Below are 20198 nucleotides of genomic sequence, written 5' to 3'. Positions count from 1 at the left end.
GGAGTCTGCTTCTCCCTCTGACCCTCCCCCCTCTCATGTGCGCTCTCTCTCTCTCTCTCTCTCATTCTCTCTCTCAAATAAATAAATAAATAAATCTAAAAAAAAAAAAAAAGACAGAACGTGGGGATATGCTTTGTGAATGGCGGAATCAGTGTCCCTGTGAGCAGAATGGGTAAACTGTGGGACAGCATGCCCTTCTCTGAGTCCCAGGGCCAAAGGCACAGACTCAGGGATGGGTGGTGAGGTCAGTGTCCTGGGTGGAGGTGGCAGAATGGCTTTAGGTTGGAAGGGCAAGTCTCTAGGCTGAGAAGCAAGCCCCACCCTGCGGGGAACCAAAGGATCCCAGATGTCACAACTGTCCTTCCCCCCATTTTCTACTTCCTTCCGCACTCCGGGAGCAGGGGCGCCATCCGCCCCACCCCAGCCTGCCTGTCAAAGTCTAGTCACTGAATTCCTGAGGATGTCGATTGCTAGCACTGCTCTGAGCTGGGAGCACCAGTCTCACGGGCCTTGGCTCTGAGGTCGGACCTGGAGGCTCCTCCACCTTCCAGCGGCCGGGTCAGCACGGGAGTCCAGATGAGGCTACAAGGCTGTGTGCATGTTCTCCCCTCGGGTGCTAGCCTTTCCCTGGGTTGGGTTCCCAGAACTGGAATTTTCAGCACCAGTCAGAGGGCAGGGAAAGGCGCTGGCTGACTGTTGGTGGAGTCCCGGCTTGGAGGCTGTCTCCTCCTGGTCACTCAGCCTGCATTCCCTGCCTCCCTCCCAAGCCAGCAGTTTCTTCTTTTCTTTCCTGTTAAACCAGTCCAACCCCCCCCACCGCACCATCAGCCTTCTGAGGACACTTAGGACTGCAAAGAACAACACCGAATCCAGTCTGGCTTAAGCCAACAACTAGCCCACGGTGTTCAAACAGCCAATCCGGCCTTAGGCCCAGCGAGGGGCAGAGGCCACGCCGCCCCTCTGTCAGTGATGCCCTGTGTCTCGGACGGCCCCGCGTCCTGCCCCCTCAGTAACCCCAGAGAAAACAGGCAGCTTCTTCACTCAGCTTCCAGCAGCCTCTGAGCACCAAGCCTCTTTGCCCCGGCCCGGCAAGTCCCTGCCTGCCCTGAAGCTATCCTGGCCACAGAGGGATGCAGTGACTGGAGGGGGGAGGTCTGGGGTCAGCTCCACGGACACTGGGGACGCCAGGAAGTTACAGCCACCGATGCCCATCTCAAGTCATCATGTCAGAAACGTCAGGCCTGGGGCCGGGACGTAGGGCGGAGAGACAAGGGACGACCAATGGGCCGGTCACCCCCTGGTGGCTTGGGGGCAGTCTCTTCTGCCCCAGTGGCAGGCTCTTGAGGGGTGAGAGGCGGGATGTGAGTTGTGAAGTCCTGCCCAGAGATGAAAGGGCCTCAGGTTTCTACATTTGTGGGCCCCGTTCCTTTAGTCTTGGGCTCTGGCTCCCCTGGGGCCTGGTCACAGAACAGCTCTGCTCCTGTCTTCCTTCCCCTCTCCTGCCTGCGACCCAGGGATGAGGCCACACCACCCTATTCCAGAACCTCAGGGCCCCTGGTCTTTTCTAGAAACCTGAAAAGCCTGAGGCTTCCCTGCTTTGTCCCCTCAGAGCAGACCCCCTGAGCAGGGTAGTTGCTGGGGGAGCTGTGGGCCTCAGCTCACCTCCCTCTGCCTCGGCCATCGCTGAGACTCACCCCTACCTGAAGCCCTCCCGGAAAACGCCAGGTTCGAACGCCACAGGGAAGGGGTGTTCGGACCGTCCAGGCCCAAACGTTCTCACACCGTGGCATGGAAGAAAGCTCGCCTTTATTTCAGTCCTCACCCTCCCAGGACCCAGCACCGTGGCACACGGCCTGGCGTCCACAGCACACAGTCCAGAAGGTCCCAGTGACCACAGGCCCCCACGAGCAGTGTCACAGATTCCCCCAAAGTGGGGTGCCTGGGGCCCACTGCAGCTGGGGATGGGGAGGAGGGCCCCGACCCTGAGGAGCAGCAGAGAAAAGGCGCCGAGTGAGCCCCGGGACATGATGTGGAGTCGCAGCTACGGGATGGAAGCAGCAACAGCTGCGGGAGGGCCCTGCTGGCCATCACGGGTTGGGGCTACAGAACCGCCCCGAAGGCGAGGACAGCCCCACGTGGGGGCCCCCGGCGCAGGCCAGCTAGCAGAGGTAGTGTAAACACATCTGAGGGTGGGGAGAGCCTGATGGCCAAGCCAGGTGCTCTCGGGGCTGGGGCTGCCCGCGTCCCAGGAACCACAGGGGTGAGCAGGTGAAGGGGGCTGGAGGCCGGTGGGGAGCGGGGCTCTAGGACACTGATTGGGCCCAGGAAGGAAGTTTCCACAGAAATGGGGAGACTGCGCCTCCACCTTCCCGGCCCTTCTCCCACCAGCTCTGTGAGCTCTGGGCTGGGCCTCCGCTCTCCCGACCTCTACAGGCTCCTCCCGGGTCACGTCTGCCCACTCAGGTCTCCGGACAAGGCAGAGGTGAAGGCGGGAAGGGACCTGCTCAGCCCTGCTGCCTCCACCTCTACCCTAAACTGGATTTGGGCTCAAGCTCCTCCTCCCCTAGGACTTCCTGCCCCAGCCTGCCCATGCTAGTCTTCTGGCGTGTAATCGGTAATCCCAGGTCAACTCTGCCTGGAGGCTCCCCTGAATCACAGGCCATCCTCACAGGTGGGATGGAAGGAGAGAGAAAGGGTGGAAGTGGGGGATTCTGGGGGCAAGGAGGGGGAGGCCTGGGAAGGGACAGGGGAGTGAGGGCTCGAGTCACATTGTCAGGCCCTGTGCCAGCAACGTGGTCTGCCCTCAATCCCCAGGACCCAAGTACAGAGAAAATCTGAAGAGAGATATTTAAGAATGTACATAATTTTTTAAAAAATACTGTGTGCGCGCATGCGTGCACATCTGGGTTTTTGTTTTTGTTTTTTTTTAAACTTTAACTCATCATCTCCAGACTCCATTTAAAACGTTTTTTAGGGGCGCCTGGGTGGCCCAGTCGTTAAGCGTCTGCCTTCGGCTCAGGTCAGGATCCCAGGGTCCTGGGATCGAGCCCCGCATCGGGCTCCCCGCTCCGCGGGAAGCCTGCTTCTCCTCTCCCACTCCCCCTGCTCGTGTTCCCTCTCTCGCTGTGTCTCTGTCAAATAAATAAATAAAATCTTTAAAAAAAACACGTTTTTTAAATTGCGCTAAATTACTCATTCTAGCAGCACCACGTCAAGTAACCAGAAGCTACAAGTGCTGGATTTTAGATTTCTTACTCATTCGTTCTCAGCCTTTAGGAAGGGGGGGGTGGGAGGACTACGGAGCTTGTGGATTTCACAAGCCAGGCCAGACCAGCTCCGGGAGCTCCTGGGATCCCACCAGCAGCTACTCCCCGAGTCCTGAGCTCCAGTGAGGGGCGGGGACCATTAGAACAGAAGAGCGAAGCCCTAACATTTCTAAATGTAAGCTCAAAACAAAACTACCCCAGAGCCCAGACAAAACAAGTCTCGGGGCTGGTTTCTATGAAATCTTAGGGATTCTTAGGAGCACGTAGTGACACGATTCGCCGACGTTCAAGTGCACAGAAACTCTTGGAGGGAGCTCGTTAAAATGCCGATTCTGATTTGCTTCCTTTACCCAAAGCCTGGAAGCCGGCTTTTCTCTGCACTTGGGCAAGTCACGGTTGTGCCCGAGGGAGGAGCCGGTTTCTGACCGGGTGGGGGCGGTGGGGGGGGGATGAAGGGAAGGATGCTGGAAGCTAAACAGAGACTAATCCTCAGGCCACTGGACAACCCTGCTCTGGAGGAACAGGAGGTCTCGTCCCCCCACCTCTGGGGTTGGGGCAGCCAATCCCAGACCCTCCTTCCTGGGGCCTGGGGGGCGGGGCCTAGAAAGTGGAGAATCCCCACCCCAACCTCTCCTGATGGGCTCAGAGTCACTGGGGCTGGAGGCCCCAAGCCCAGTGGCCCGTATCCCCAGGCCAACCACGCTGATGCTTAGCTGTCAGAGCAGGGGAGTGCGGAAACCACCTAGGCCTCTCCTTATTTCATCATGGAGGGGGAACCCAAGCCCAGAGAGCGCATGAAACTTTCCCGAGGTCACACAGCGGGTTTGCAACCAGCTCCTGTAAAGGCCCAGAATCCTTTGAGGCAGAGCTGGCGAGAAGCCACTGGTTATTAGCCAGACTTTTGGTCACCTATAGCAGCAACTTTCAGGAAAAGGACCTTCCGGAATACTCCTGAGAGAAAGAGGAGTGTGTCAAAGGCAAATCGTGAGAAGGGGTCATGGGGGTTCACCTAGGAAGGGGAAGGTCATGGATCAAAGTTTTTTCAAGGAAGGTAGAGGGCAGGGCTTCTGCCCTGACAGAACTCTAGAGACAGCGTTCATCTTGTCCTCTGCCAAATGCTGCTCCCTAGAGTGGTCTCTTGTGCAGTGCACAGCCTGTGCAGCCTGGCAGGGATGCCTGGTTAATGCAGTGGGGGGGTCCGAGGAGAGAGGTCTCGGGTCATGTGTACAGGGGTTCTCAAGTCTGGATTCCTGGACCACTCCAGACCTACTGAACCAGAATCCCTGCAGCTGGTGCTTCCCTCCCAGGGAAAGTCCCCGGGTTTAGGAACGAGCCTGGGCTCACTCGGTCAGACCAGGGATGGGGACACCCGGCTTGGGTGGGAAGTTCAGCCGGCAGGGCTAGGCCACTAGGCCCTAAGGCTGGGGAAGAGGTGCCTGTTCCCCAGAAAGCATCTCCCAGAGGTGGGTAGCCCCCCACCCCACCCCACCCCACCCCAGAGTCTGAGAGGAGACTGGCAGCTGGGCTTGGGAGCAGAAGGGCAGCACCTGTGTGGGCGGGGCCTCACTTCCCAGAGAACAGGCCCGGCCTCGCCTTCTTCAGCTTCTGTCGCCGATCCAGGGGGATCTCCTCCAGACTGATGCCATGGCTGCTGGCCCTGCGGTAGAGAGGGCGTCAGCTTCAGAGAGGGGGAGTGGGAGGGCGGGGTCAGGCACCGCAGGAGACCCGCAGGAGACCGAGAAGGCGTGAAGGGGGCGGGAGGCCGGCTCCTCACCCCGGTTGCAGGTCAGGCGGTTGTGGGATGGGCTTGTTGAAGCCGAGTCTGCCCACCAGCCAGTAGGTGTCTTCAGCGCCCTTGCCCTGGGGAAACACGGGGGAGGGGAGCACTTAGGGGGCTGCGGGGAGGGCGGGTGGATCTTGAGGTCTGAGTGGAACCCGGCCTGGGTCCAGGACGGGGCGGGGCCTAGCCTCACCTTCAGCTCGGTGCGGCCTCGCACCTCGGTCTGGAAGCCCTGGTCCAGATTGTGGAGAATCCGCACGGTGCTCACGTTCACGTGGATACGGTAAGCTGGGATGACAGGGGGGCGCGGGGATTTCGGGACTCCCCTCCCGCGTGCACCCCACCTCCCTAGCCGTTCCCCCACTGCTCAGTGAGTCGCCCCGCAGCCCAGCCCCGCCCGCCCCCGCCCCACTCACGCAGCCCCGTGGACTCCATGCGCGAGGCGGTGTTGACCGTGTCCCCAAACAGGCAGTACCGCGGCATGGTGAGGCCCACCACGCCCGCCACGCACGGGCCTGCGGAGACGCACAGGGTGTGCGGCCGGGGCCTGGGCTGCGGCTGGCCGTGCTGGCGGCTGGGGGGCACCTAGCACCTCGGGGGACGCTGGCACCCCATCAGCTCCACCCGCCCCCCAGGGCAACACTCTCAAGGGTACCTCTCAGTCACAACGGGGGGCTGGTAGGCAGAGGCGGCTCCCAGACACGTCCCCCCACCGCCACCCCCCCACTCCGTGAGTGGGCGTCCTGTCTCCGGACTGCGGAGCCGGGCCCCCGCGGGGCGGACGGGCGCGAGGGCCCGGGAGTTACCCGAGTGCAGGCCGATGCGGATGCGCACGGGCACCTCGGGCATGTGGCGCATTCGGAAGGAGCCCACGGCGCTGAGGATGTCCAGAGCCATGTTGGCGATCTCGGCGGCGTGCCGCTGCCCGTTCCGCTGGGGCAGCCCCGAGGCCACCATGTAGGCGTCCCCAATTGTCTCCACCTGAGGGAAGGGGTCGTGCGGCTTCAGTACTGAGCACCCCTCTCCCGCAAAGCCATTGTCCCTTGTCGGGGGACCTCAACGGGGGTTAGGGCAGGGATCCGGGGGAGGCTTCCAACCTGCGGAGCTGGCAGAAGGGACGGAGGGCTTCGAAGGACTGGGGCAAGCAGGCTGGGGGCTGGTGAAGCTGAAGGGTGCTTTGCCCCCCCCCCCCCCCCCCCCCCGCACACCCCACCTTGTAGACGTCGTGGGAGCCGATGATGGCGTCGAAGAGCGTGTAGAGGTCGTTGAGCAGATCCACCACCTCGATGGGCTCGCTCATGGCTGAGATGGTGGTGAAGCCCACGATGTCGCTGAAGTAGAGCGTCACCTCCTCAAAATATTCGGGCTCCACAGGTGTCCCCATCTTCAGGGCCTCGGCCACGGAACTAGGGATGGCGGGTGGCGGGGTTACCCAGACACGCCAGACGGGCTGCATCCCCGCTATTCCCCGGCCCCCCGCCCCTCCGCTCCCTCTCCCGCCCGCAGGCACCCACAGTGGCAGCATCTGCCTGAGCAGCCGGTCGGTCTTCTGCTTCTCCAGCTCCAGCTCTTCTGTGCGCTCCCCGATCAGGTCCTCCAGGTTACTGGAGTACTGCTCCAGCATCCTCAGCATCGAGTCAATGATGTTCATTTTCCGGCCCTTGTTGATGCTTTTGAACTGGCAGGAGGAGGAAGCTGGTGGGACCTGGGCTGCCGTGACCCTTGTGCGCCACCCCCCCTCCCTGTTCATCTTTTACTCATCAACCACCCCCTACCCCCCAGGGATGCCAGGCCCTCTGTTTCCACGCATTATCAGGAGACAGATGGGAAATGGGGGTTCTCCGAGGTCAGCTACTCTCAGCTAGTGATTGTCAAGGCACTGGAACCAGCCCAGCCTTTGGACTCCCAGGCCAAGGGTCTTTCTGCCACACTGTGCCAAACATTTCTCCCACCCAGAGCTCTGTCTCCCGCTCCAAAGGCCTCCATAGCCCCTGTTCTCACTCTGCCCCCACCTAATCCCAGTCCTCAGACTACCCCTTTGGGAGATAGCCTGGAGATCAGAGATCCTGCTGGCCTGCCTTCTGGAAGCCTCCTCAAGTTGCTGACACGTGACCAGCGCAGCCCTAACCCCAATCCCAGTCCCTGACCTGGTCGAAGATGCGGTCCAAGGAGGGCCGAAGTTCTGGCTGCTCTGCCCAGCATTGCTTCATCAGCTGGATGCACTCCATGGGCGCCTGGTCCATGGACACAGAGGGCCGACACAGTGGAGGGGGGCTCCGCACCCTCTGCACCACTTCTGGAGGCACAAGGGGGCCAAGAGAAGCCACTTCTGACTCTGGCCTGATTGCTGAAGCTCAAGATGGGGACACTGGACGGGGGTTCTTTAAATCAGAGCTTCGGTAGGTGGGAAAGTGTAGTGAAGGAGGGGGTTCCTGGAGCAACAAAAAGATCTTGAACCCTGGGGGACAGGGGGCAGTAAGAGGTGATAGGCAGAACCTAACAGCTACTGCGCATAACAAGAGGGAGGGTTGGGGTGATCAGGTAGGGGTGATCAAGGATCTGAACCAGATCCGACTGCTCTACACCCCCTTCTCCCGACACTGCTCCCTCCCTGGGGCACCTAAGAACCAGAGAAGAGCCTGCTCCCTCAGTTGGAGGAGCAGGTTGGGGCCAGGACGAGGACAGAGGCAACCACTGAAGTCTGCACGTCTCAGAGCCGCCCCGTCCATCCCGATGCTTGGCTCTCCACTGCCCTGACCCTTCAGACCCACATAAGGGAGGCCCCCCTAATTAAGCCTCAGCTCCGGGCTTTCGGGAAAAGAGGCTGGCGCTGGCGAGGCTCTGCCTAACGGCAGCCTGCCTTCTTAGCCCAAAGGCCCAGGCGAGGGGCGGCGTACCCTCGGCAGTCAGCTCCAGCATGGCGTAGGGGGCGCTGCGACACACGACCTCCTGCATGATGATGCCCAGGCTGAAGACGTCACCAGCCAGCGTCCCCCTGCGCTCCAGGGCCGGGTCGCGAAGCAGCTCCGGGGCTGTCCATAGCTGGTCTGGGGTCGGGGAAGGGGGCGTGGGCAAGCGGAGGGCCTCGGGGGCGCCGGGGACAGACCCCCACCCTAACCAGGAAGGCCAGGCTCGCACCCACACACCAACTCCCAGGCGGAGTCTGGCCTCGCTACCTGCAGCTACCCCCCAGATAAAACTACCAGAAAACCAACGCGGGTCCCAGAGAAAGCGGGGTCCTCACAAATAGGCTCCACCCTTTAGGCCCAGCGGAGCTCAGAGGAGACTCCGCCCTTCAGGCACAAGCCACGCCCCAGCCAGCCCCCGCCTCCCCAGTCACGGAGCCCACCCTTCGCATCTCAGAAGTCACAAGACCTTTTCCGTGGTGGCAGCCACGTCCAGTGGCGGTGGAATGGAGAGCATGCGAAGGCGGAGGGAGGAGTGGAGGGACCCTGGAAATAACGGGAATCCTGGGGGATGCGCTTCCGCGCGCGGGGGGCAGCCAGGAATCCTACCCTCCGCGCTGGGAGGCTCCGCTAACACCCTCTGCGCTTCCAGCAGTCGCCCGAGGCCGTGGTCCGTGACTTTGAGCACGAACCTCCCGTCCACCACGCAGTTCCGTGACTTAAGCCGCCCGTGGGCCACGCCTCGATGGTGCAGATACCTCATTCCCTGGAGGGGTGGGAGGGAAGGCGGCCTCAGCCCCGCGGCTCCCTGCCCTGTCCTCCCCGCCACACCCGCACCCCCCACACCTTGATGAGGTCCAGGAGGAGGGAGGACTTGAACATCCAGTCCAGCTTGATGTCTCTGTGGGCGAGGAGGTCGTGGAGGGAGCCCCGGGTGCAGTGCTCTGAGACCAGAGCCAGCATGCCTTCCCCCGCGGCCGCCGAGCCACCCGCTCCGCCGCCGCCGCCGAGGAAGAGCCCCAGGTAGAGGGCCACGTTCTCCTGCCGGAGCTCCCGGAGCTGGGAGGGAGAAAGTGAACGGGCATTTTCTGCCCTGGAAGCAACGTGAGGAGGAGACCTGTTATTCAGGCCTGTTTCTGAGTGTCCCAGCTCGGAAGATGGGATAAGAACGGTGGATGGAAAGGTCCGTGGGGCGTGGAGAGAGGCTTGCTTCCGCAGATCACGTCTCCCCCGTTCAGATGCTTAGCAGGCTTTAGCTTCAAGTTAGGACTGAAAAGACAACCTTGCGGGGGGAACCAGGACCCAGGCAGGTTCCGGTAAGACTTTGAACTGCCTGGATTTAGGGGGAAACACTCCATGGAGAAGCCCCCAGCACCAGCGCCCTCCCCTTCTGATGTGACAGCCCTTGCAGAGAGAACCAGGATGAAGCCTCACTGCTTTCAAAGAAAGCACCAGAAATGGCTGTGCGGGTGATGGCTCAGGGCCGCCTTGCTTAGTTCTGTCACTGTGTCAGAAATGTCTGAGACTCCCAGCCTCCCCAGGTTAGAGAAGGAGCGAGCTGTGGTCCCAGAGGAGGACAGCACCCCCCCCCCCAGTCTGGGCAGCCTGGGAAAACAGGGGCTAGCGGGTGACGGCCGTCCTTCGGTCCAGTAAGGGGCTTGCTTTCATCTGAGATGCCTGCCATTAAATGGTGATTTAGCCGGTTGACCCTAAGTCACTCTGCAGCTGTGGCCACAGACCTTCGGTCGAGGCCTCAGGGAAGGAGGCCAGGCAAGGGCTGCGTGATGTAAGGACCAGAATAAGCCAGGCTACTGCTTGCCTGCCAGCTTCCCCGTCGCTCAAGCCCTTTTTAACTTTCTGTCATTCACTCAACAAACATTTATTACGTCTCTCTAACGTTCCAGACACCATGCTGGGTGCCAAACATGCAATGATGGGGCAGGGGAAGCCCTCACTTAGCTTGCAGTCCAGTGAGTGAGGCAGATAAGAAATACGCTAGAGGGGCGCCTGGGTGGCTCAGCCGGTGGAACATCCGACTCTTGATTTCAGCTCAGGTCATGATCTCACGGTCATGGGATCGAGCCCTGAGTCGGGGAGTCTGCTTGAGATTCTCTCTCTCCCTCTGCCCCCCCTTCTCTAAAATAAATAAATAAATCTTTTAAAAAAATACGCAAGCCCACACTGAACCTACAATGACACATCATGATAAGCACACCAAACGAAAGAGCTAGTATTATGAAAGAGCGTAGAAATCTTCTTTAGAGAGGAGGGCCCACTCTCACCTTGGAGAAGGCTGCCTTGGTTGCTGGGCGGATAGCTATGTGATCCCCGGGGAATTTCTTCAACCAAACCCAGTCTCCCTGGAGCAGAGATGGGAGTAGTGAACTCGGCTTCTTTCTTTCTTTCTTTTCTTTTGCTTTGTGTGAACTCAGTTTCTTAAAACCCCACGAGGCGAGGATCCCTAGGGCCCCCACATTTCCACTGGCCCCCTGCCCCAGATACATCTTCCCTGTGACACAGAGCATCAGGAGCAAGGAGCTTGAGGTCTGCGGGTCCACTTCACAGCTAGCCGGGAGGGAGCCCCCCCTTACATGGCTGTCCTCAGCCTTACTAAGCAAGTCATTACCACCACACATGTCACTGCGACCACAGCCCTTGGCACCCTCTGTTGCCATGAGAGAGCACTGTGCTGGGAGTCAGGAGTCTGGGTAGATTAGGCTTTTTATTACAGACAAACTGCGAAGGACAGGCAGTTCCCCTCCAGGCTCTGAGCCGCCCTGTCCTCAGCTGTTGGTCGGGCTGGTTCACGGGGACGCAGCTGATGGGGTAGGAGCCTCTGCATTCTCTGTGTGACCTGATGCTTGGGAAGTCTAAATCTCCATCCCACCCTCCTAATTAGCTGAGTTCCCACAGCTCTCTTCTGAGTCTGTTCACAATTTCGCCCCCATACCACCAAGTTCAGATTGGCTGACCCATAGTTAAGATCCTAATGCGCTTTTGTGACTTTCTTTTTCCCCCTCTAAGGCTTGTTCCTGAGTTTGAGCTGAACTGGGTGGCAATGCTGGGTGGGGCAAAGACTTGGGTCTGTCTTGAGTTGGGGACAGCCCTGTCTGGAAACTCCCCCGAAAAATCCATGTCCTGGAAATGTCCTTTTTATGACCATGAGACCACATCCCAGGTGCCCCTCTGCCCCAACCTTTCCAAGGAGGCCCATATCCTCTGCTAACCTGAAGGCTTGGATCACTGAGGGGACAGGGCAGGGAATGGCTTCAGTGGGCCACACCGGGCTGCATGGTCCCAGTACATCCCCCCTGCCCCCCCCCCCCCCCCCCCCCGTCAGGCCTCCAGCCTCTGAGCCACTGGGATTAGCCTTTGAGGAGCACGCATCTGGATAAAGGCTAAGGCGGAATCCTGGGGCAGGAAGGATTCCCAGATGCTCCCTTTGGGGGACCCATGACCTCCTCCTAGAGCCCATTCTGGGCTCCTATCACCATTTTCTGGAGCCTGCAAGATACAACACAACTCCAGGAATAGAGCCGGGCCTGGCCGGGGTAAGGCTCACCTCATAGAGACCAATGTTGGAGCTATCCGAGGGCTGGCTGGGGACGCTGCGAATGTCTGACATGCTGCGGGCAGCCAGACTCGTTCGGCTCCCCTGGGCCACCTGGAAGGCAGAGGTCAATGCAAGGGATCAAAATATACTGTAGGGTTAGAGTCCTGGGTTGAGGTCAGGCTGAGTTCTGGGGATTACAGAGAGGAGGGGAAGAACTCTTAATTAGGGAAGGTGATAATGACATTACTTCCCAATTGCACTGCACTTTACAGTTTACAAAACAAACAAGTTGGTTTTCTCAGAGCTTCACGCTGCCCCAGGGAAGCAGCAGGGACAGGAGCTCTTACTCTCATTGCACACCCCCAGAACTCAGACCTGAGAGGGAGCCAGGCCAGAAAGGAGGCCTTCCCAGGTGGGGGCTGAGGTGAGGGCTGGCCCAGGCAGGGGAACAGATATACACGGAAGGACTCTTGGAGAGAGGGCTCCCTGCCAGAGATCCCTTGCCTCCCTGCTTCCCCCACCTTTCGCGTGCTGCCTCCTTGCGGTTGGAGAAAGGTGATATCGTCCAGAGTCAGGATGATCTTGTTGGGGCCAGAGACCATTTGGATGTGAAGTAGCCGATGCCTGGGAGGGAAAGGATGTCATCTGCTCAAAGGGGACCAAAGTCCATGAGAGGAGGCAGGTAGGGGATAGCGTTGGCTCAGGGGAGAGCAGCCATCCCCAAACCAAACATCATCTGGCCGGCCACCCCTTGGGGCACCGCCTCTCCCCCAGTCCTCCCTTTTTCCACTCTTGAGCGGGCTCAGCCTGCTGTCCTTGCTGCCCAGATGCAATTCTGGGAGATGGAGAGCCAAGCTCCTCTCCTACCCGCCTCACTCCCATACTCACCTCACATAATGGGCCAGGAAGGCCCCCATCAGCCCCATCCCAACCACCAGGAGGAAGCCGATAAAGACGAGGCGGTGCTCCACTCCTGGAGAGGCAGTGAGAGGAGGAACGCTGAGGGCCCCGCGGCCAGGCGGAGGCGCCCTCTCTATCGAGGTATGCAGTCATGTCAAATCCTGGAGGCTCTAGCAAAGGTGGACGGGAGCCCAGAACGAGGTCTAGGGAAAGGCTATGGGTTCTGCGGAGGGGAGCCTCTGGGGATGCTAGAAAAGTTCCAAGAGGGCTTTGGGGGCTTGGCAAGAGAGAGGGTCCGCACAAGCCAGGGGTCTGAGGAGGACCTGGAAGGAGTTACAGGGTGAGAGTTCACTCTCTTTCACCAGTTTGTGGAGGGTCCGCGCTGACTGTCCCAGTGGGGGCTGGGGTGCTCGCCCTCACCTCCGTTGCAGATGATGTCTGGCTCGAACCAGCACGAGGGGTCGGGCCCAGGTGCTCCTCTGCCTCTAGGGAAATGCACCGGGGTCCCAGCCGAGCGGAGGGAGCCCCGGGTGGGGTCCAGCATGTAGGTGGCGAAGAGCCGGTCCCCCGCTGCATCCGTGTCCAGCAGCACGAATGGGGGCTCCTCGGCTCCTCCCAGGGTCCCGCAGAAGCCGGGCACCTGGGCATCTTGCATGTGGCGGGCCACCGCCTCTGCGGACACCCAGCCGCCCCCTGCGGCCGCCCGCGCCCGCGCCACGCCCCCCGCCAGCAGGAAGACCGCGTCGTAGATGGTGCCGAAGAGTGGGGACACCTGAGGAAGGAGAGGATGCGCTCAGGGTTTGGGGTCACCACCCACACACAGACGCGGGCTGACTGGTCCACCCAGCCTTTCACTGCTTCTTTCAAGCCCTCAAGCCCCGCGTGTATAGACTCTTCACACCTCGTTAGGGCTTCCCCGTGTCCCTGGGTGCGCTCTCCTCCTCTCTCCCCATTGGCTCTATCCCCTCTTTCTCTTTCTTCCCATTGGCCCTCTCCTCCTCTCTCCCCAATGACCCTCTCCTCCTCTCTCCCCACTGGCTCTCTTCTCTCCCCTCTTCCTCGCTGACCTTCCCTCTTTTCAGGATTCTTAGGCTCTTCTCACCGCTGGTTATTCCTACTCTCCATCACCAACAGCTCCTCTCTCCCCTTTCCTGTTGGTTGCCCTGCTTATATTTTTCATATCATTACCTCTCATTCACCTAAAAGCCTCCTTTCCTATCTTTTGGTTGGCTTCTCTCTTCTATTTTTCCTTCTTTTCTTCCCCCAAGGCTATCACCCCATTTCATCAAGCTTATTTTTCCAGGTTCCCATCTCTCCCAGAGCCAGGCACTGTGTAAAGTAATAGGTGATACTGAGATCTTGATAAGATAGAGTCTCTGTCCCCAGGAATCTTTCTTCTAGTTGGGGAAACAGACACCGAGGCTAAGGCAGTGCCATGGGTGAGGGTAGGGTGGAGGAGGAGAAGGCTTCCAGAAGAAGTGACCATCCTTCAGAGGATGAGTCAGAATTATCTGGGGGAGGGGAGGGGCAGGAGAGAGGGAAGAGCACACCCCGCAGCACAGAGGCAAAAGAGAAGGGCACATTTTAGGAAACCCAAAGTGGCACTGTCTGGTTGAAGTTCAAGGAAAATGGAAGAGAGAGGAAGACAAGACACCTGGTCAGCCATCTGAAGAGACCTGCGTCTGTTCAGGGCGAGAGAAGCCCCGGGGAGGCTCTGAACAGGGGTGTGACACAGTCAGATTTGTCTGATTTCTGAAGTTTGAACTGATTGTTGGGTGGAGAAAGGCCCAGGGCAGGTAAGCATTGAAGCAGAGACCATTTGGCAGATTCTGTTTCAAGATTTAGATCAGAGGGACTGTGGCCTGAACCAGGGCAGGGGCGGTGGGAATGGAGAAAGTGGATGGATTCAAATGACTTTTACCAAGTAAAACTGACAGGACTTGATGTCTGGATGTGTGTGTGTGTGTGTGTGTTAGGGGGAAGATGAGAGGAATCAAGGGTGACTTCCAGGGGTCTCATAGGGAGCTAGGTGGCAGGTTGTGCCAGTTAAGGAGAACTGAAGACGCTTTTTCATCACTTCATCCACCTGCCCCGCACCCCATTTCACCACTGTGACTAACTGAGTCTTTTTCTCCTCTTGTTATTGACTCTTCTCATCCTTTCTCCATTGGCTACCCCAAATCCTCTTGGAGGAGACTAGGGGTGTTGGGGGGGGATATCTCACAGCCATCTCTCAAGTTCAACCCTTTGAGTAGGGCCTTTGTGGTGGTTAATTTACTGCCCACTGACATCTAAACTCCCTTCTATCTTAGTGGTTTCCAGCCCCCTCTCCTTTCTATGACTGGTATGGAGTTAGATGGTCTGAACTGGGATTCTGGAATCTCAGGGAATCCTGGGTGTTAGCTGGTTGTCGGGAGTACGCTGTGGATCTCAATGATCATGGGAGCTCCTGGCCCCACGTAGAGATCTTCCTGCTTCTCACAAGTTGTCAAGGCTCTCAAAAAGTTATGACCACCAGATGAAGCCCCAGAAGAAACACTTCTAAACTGGGCATGGAGATTGGAGCTGCATCCTTCCTCCTTCCTGTTCTCTTAAGAACACCACAGTGTATTATAGACTGTGCTGGAGGTGGGTTTACTTTGAAGCAGGCTGCCAAGCATTGCAGGGTAGACTTCACTAGGGCCTACTGCCTGGAGCTGGGCCTGAGAGGTCTCACTGCCCACGTCCAGAAGCAATCCCAGTACACTAAGATGCCCCAAGCAAGACCAGAGCCTTTACATTACCCAAGAAACTTCAGAACAGGTGGGGCCGCTAGTTAGTCTCGCCCACTGACCCCATCCTCTGATTCCACTGACCCTGTCAACTTCTCATTGCCTCCATCCTCCTCTCCCCTCTCCGGCATCTCCTGCTCTCTTCCCCCGCTCTCCTCCCCTCTTCCCTCCTCCCTGGTCCCTCTACCTGCTCCAGGTTGAGGTCAGAGGGCAGCTCCTGGTGCTCCTGGGCCCTGCTCAGGCTGTCCATCACGCTGCTTCCCGGGGGACAGTGACGCGTGAGGGTGAGCACTGCGTCGTGGGCCCTACGAAGCTGCGAGCTGTTGGCGAGCGCGGCCAAGGCCTCCGGGCCCGGGGACAAGGCGTAGTGGAGCGTGTCGAAGGGCAGGAAGACCAGGGAGCCATCGGCCAGGCCCAGCTCTTCCGCCGCCTGCAGTAAGCAGCGCTGCTCCTCGCCGCCCAGCAACACCGAGTGCATCACCATGATCACTGCTGCGGACCGACCGGCGGAGACTCCGGCTCACTGCGGCGCCCGGCTGCCCGCCGGCGGCCCTGCCCTCCTCCCCGCACCCTGCAGGGGAGCCTACCACTGACTCTGGGCCCGTCCTGGACCCTCCTCAGGGCCTCCCGCGCTCCCGACAGGTCCGGGGGTTCCATGGTGGTCACCAGGGCCACGGGCAGACCCCGGGCCCTGAGCGCGGCGGACAGCGCGCGGCCCGCCTCCACCCACAGGTCCTGCGGCGCCGTGACCAGGGCCACGCGCGCCCAGCGGAAGGCGCGGAGGAGAGCGTAGAGGGCGTCGGCCGCGGGCGTCCCGGCGGGGGCCGTCGTGCCCGCCGCCCGCGTCCCCGGGCAGCCCCAGGGCACCAGCGCCACGCCCGCCTCTTGCGCCAGGAGCTCGGCCGGCCGGCAGGCTGCGGGGTTCACCGGCCCCACGAGGCCCGAGACGCGGCCCAGCGCCGAGGACACCGCCTCCAGGGAGCCCGGCGTCCGGCACGGCTCCGGGAGCAGCGTGACCTCGAGGCGGGGGCTGCCTCCCAGCGCCGGGTCGCGGGCCAGGCGGGCGGCGGCCAGGCGGGCGGCCAGGTCCGGGCGGGCGCGCGCGAAGATGGGGTCGCAGGCCCAGGGGCCCAGCACCCCCACTGTGAAGACGGCCGAGAGGACGGAGGGCGGCAGGAGAAGCACCAGCAGCAGGAGCCGGAGCCGGGGCCGCGGCCGGGGCCAGGGCAGGGCCCGGGGGCCGCGGGGCGGGGACGGAGCCCACGGCGCGGGGGCGCTGAGCCCGGTGTCCCCAAGCGCACCCTCAAGGAGGGCGCACGCGCTCATCGCCGGCTTCTGGGAGCAGAAACGGAGCCGGATGAGCGGACGAGGCCCGCAGAACTCTCGGAGGGCTCTCTCTGCAACCCCCCACCCCCACCAGTTTCTCAAAGCCCAACTCACCCGGGTCGTGGATCCATTTCCACAACACCCCCCTCCCGGGCTCGGGCGACTCTATGGGGATCAAGGGCTTCGCCTGGAAGCCCACCGCACTCCCCACCCCCCAAACCCCTGCTTCTCCTGCGGCCTGTTCCCCTTTTGCCTCCCCCCCCACCAGAGCCATGGAGGGGGGCGGTCAGTGGAGACACGCCCATGCCCTCCTCAGATCCATCTGGGGCAGAAGGGACCCGAGTCCCTGCGGAGGGGCCTTTGCCACTCACCGGAAAGTCCGGGGCTCGGGCCCAGGCCCCGGGTGAGGGGTCACAGGGCAGATCCCCCTTCTGACGCCCTCCCACAGGTCTCCTTTGCCAGGCCGGCCCCGGGGGTGGGGGGGTGGGGGGGTGGGAACAGCTGTCCCGAGTCCTTAATCTCCCCAAGCTGATTAGGGTCCCTTAATCAGGCAGGGAGGAGTTGATGGAGGATGGGGCTCCCTGGAGTGGGACCTATCCTGGCCCCCAGGCAACCAGCGGACTCTTTCTCCTCCGTGCCTCTCAACCTGGGCCCCCCCCCCACACCCAAGATGAAAGCAGCCGCAGGTCCCCCTTTTCAAGCTGCTGCCACATTAACCCTGCTCAGCCTGGGAAGCAGTAAGATGAGCCCATGGGTGATCAGTTTCGCGGGGGTGGGGCTGGGCATCTCTCAGGCTCATTCCCTCCAATCATCTGTTTCCACTTTTGGCCTCCAAGTTCAAACCCCATCCCTTGGCCGGCAAAGTCCATATAAGACCAAATCCAAACCAGTCCGGTATCTGTCTTTCTTCTCTCATCTGCCCACACTTAATTCTCTGATTTCCACTTCTCCATGCCTAGAAACCTGGCCCTTGGGCCTTGGGGAAGGCAGAACCCCAGGAAATAAGGGCAAGAGCTCCGGCCTTGGGCGAGCCTGGGTTCAAATTCCTCCTTCCTGACCTTGGGAAAGTTGCTTAATCTCTCTGAAGGTTGTTGTGAAAAGTACCTGTGATAATGAATATAGTGCCTGGACGACAAAGATGATTAAGACAAATTTAAAGGAGAATGTGATGGGAGACTTGGTCTACCACATATCAAGATTTATTACAGGAGCGCCTGGGTGGCTCAGTCGAGTAAGCGGCTGCCTTTGGCTCAGGTCATGATCCCAGGGTCCTGGGATCGAGCCCCACATCGGGCTGCTTGCTCAGCAGGCAGCCTGCTTCTCCCTCTGCTTCTGCCTGCCGCTCCCCCTGCTTGTGCTCTCTCTCTCACTATCTCTCTCTCTGTGTCAAATAAAAATAAATAAAATCTTTAAAAAAAAAAAGATTTATTACAAAGGGTATTGGTGCGGGAATAAACAAGTAGACCGATGGAACAGAATAAAGAACACTGGGACAAACCCAGCAAAAATGGAAATCTAAGGCATGAAAAAGTGGCCGTTTCTTACCAGTGGGAAAAGGATGAGTTTTCCACAAATGGAGCTGATTAACCAGCCATCTGAGAGCAGACAGGATGAAGGAATAGGGTGTGATCCCTCACACTCTACAAAATCAAATTAATTTAAAGACATACATAACAAACAAAACTTAAAAACGTGTCAGTGAATCCTTTTTCAACCATCATGGCAAAGATTGGATCGGGCAAGAATCCTCAGTGGATTCTATGCTAGCGGGAAATTGTAATGAGAAGCGGGATGTTTGCATGTCTTAAAAGATCCGCCTACAGATTGCTTACCATTTGGAAGGAAGCACCAAAAAATAGAAAGCGTTTTTGTTTTTTTTTAAAGATTTTATTTATTTATTTGAGACAGAGAGCATGAGAGGGAGGAGGGTCAGAGGGAGAAGCAGACTCCCCGCCGAGCAGGGAGCCCAATGCGGAACTCGATCCCGGGACTCCAGGATCATGACCTGAGCCAAAGGCAGTCGCTTAACCAACTGAGCCACCCAGGCACCCTAGAAAGCGTTTTATACAGTGGAGAGATTGGGCAACACTTTGACCGGGGTCAAAATTAACCGATGAGGGGCAGATAGACATCGTGTGCCTCCTGACGTGATGCCCTGGGAAAGACACAGTAGTATATCTACACAATGATGCAGGACTGCATACCACACATCTGTGCAGAGGTCCAGTTGAGACTGCTTTCATCAGCCGAACCTAATCACTAGCAAACATCAGACAAACACAGAATGAGGAACATTTTACTAAAAACCGGGGGAGGGGACTGTATTCTTCAAAAACATCAGTATTCTAAAAGACAAATAAAGGTTGATGAATTGTTCTAGATTAAAGGAAGTAAAAAAAAAAAAAAAAAGACAATTAAATACGATCCCTGCTCCTACTTTGGATCCTGCATTTAAAACTGCTATAAGGTTATGTGGCGCCTGGCTGACTCAGTCGGAAGAGCATGCGACTCTAGAGCTCGGGGTTGTGAGTTCGAGCCCCACGTTGGGTGCAGAGATTACTAAAAATAACGAAATAAACTTATAAAAACAATCATCTAAAACTGCTATACGGTTATATGGTTTATAGGGTTATGAAAAGGCTATGAAGTGTGTCAACATCAAATTTGTCAACTGACAAAATTGAGATATGAATGGGAGATTTGATAAAATGTATTTTATCAATGTAAATTTATGAGGTTGATAACTGGTCTGTAGTAATGTAAGAGATTATCCCTATTCCTAGGAAATACGCACCAGAAGCATTTAGCTGTAATAATAACGTATAATGTATGTTGCATACCTTGAAATAGTCAAGAAAAAATATGATATGTATATGTATTATATATGTTATGTTGCATATATTACATATATCAAGTGATAAATGGGTAGAATGTTAACACTAGGTCAACTAGGTAAAGGGTCCTTTGTACTATTTTTAGTTTTGCAACATTTTTTCAAATTATTTCAATTACGTTAATAAAATACGTTAATACATTCAAATAGGTTAATAAAAAAAAACCTTTTAGGTAAAAAAGAGAATATCTGTATCAATCCAGAGTAGGAAAGGATTTCTCAAACAAGACACATAAAGTACAAACCATAAAGGAAAATACTGATACATTTGAAAACATTAAAATTAAAATGTCTGGGGGAGCCTGGGTGACTCAAGTCAGTCTTAAAGGATCCCCCTACAGATTGCCTCTGACTCTTGGTTTCAGCTCAGGTTATGATCTCAGGGTCAGGCCCCGTGCTTAGCAGGAAGTCTGCTTGAGATTTTCTCTCTCCCTCTGCCCCTCCCCCTGCTTACAGTGTTCTCTCTCTCTCTCCCTCCCTCTTTCTAAAATAAATAAATAAATCTTTAAAATGAAAATTTCTGGGGGCACCTATCTAGCTCAGTTGGAAGAGCACGCAACTCCTGTTCTCTGGGTCATGGGTTCGAGCCCCACTGTAGGTGTAGCAATTACTGATAAATAAATAATAAACTCTATTTTTTAAAATGTAAAAATTAAAAATCTCTGGTCAAAAAAGCTTATCACAAAGAGAAAACATAAGCCAAAGTCAGGAAGATAGTTGCAAAACATTAGGAAAGGGTTAGTACCCCAAATACATACTATATGAAAGAGCTAAACAACCCACTAGAAAAATGGGCAAATGGT

General features: G+C 57.6%; 1 protein-coding gene across 1 annotated transcript; it reads right to left on the bottom strand.

The window, feature by feature from the left end:
- Positions 1 to 949: 949 nt before the first annotated feature.
- Positions 950 to 16502, bottom strand: GUCY2D (guanylate cyclase 2D, retinal). The gene is made up of 18 exons (XM_064582319.1): positions 15764 to 16502; positions 15364 to 15668; positions 12826 to 13177; positions 12394 to 12478; positions 12027 to 12129; positions 11515 to 11616; positions 10235 to 10312; positions 8799 to 9011; positions 8562 to 8718; positions 7944 to 8093; positions 7194 to 7342; positions 6561 to 6724; positions 6260 to 6452; positions 5853 to 6027; positions 5463 to 5561; positions 5240 to 5334; positions 5041 to 5126; positions 950 to 4923 (listed from the first exon to the last, which is right to left on the bottom strand). The coding sequence occupies exons 1-18, from the start codon at positions 16500 to 16502 to the stop codon at positions 4830 to 4832; spliced, it is 3339 nt and encodes a 1112-aa protein (XP_064438389.1). The 3' UTR covers positions 950 to 4829.
- Between the last annotated feature and the right edge of the window lie 3696 nt (positions 16503 to 20198).

Source organism: Mirounga angustirostris, unplaced genomic scaffold (genome assembly GCF_029215605.1).
Source record: "Mirounga angustirostris isolate CCGP_5_RB_7025 unplaced genomic scaffold, mMirAng1.0.hap1 SCAF_17, whole genome shotgun sequence".
Lineage (NCBI taxonomy): Eukaryota > Metazoa > Chordata > Mammalia > Carnivora > Phocidae > Mirounga > Mirounga angustirostris.
Note: the sequence above shows the minus strand (reverse complement) of the source record. Positions and strands in the feature narration are given on the sequence as shown.

Bases quoted from the DNA above. Each gene is read 5' to 3' on its own strand.
- GUCY2D (XM_064582319.1), bottom strand. From the start codon at position 16,502: ATGAGCGCGTGCGCCCTCCTTGAGGGTGCGCTTGGGGACACCGGGCTC. The intron at 6,725-7,193 runs GTCAGGGACTGG...TCCTCCTGCCAG, and splicing joins TGGACCGCATCTTCGACCAG to TTCAAAAGCATCAACAAGGG. The intron at 5,562-5,852 runs GTAACTCCCGGG...GCGTCTCCGCAG, and splicing joins CCGCATCGGCCTGCACTCGG to GCCCGTGCGTGGCGGGCGTG.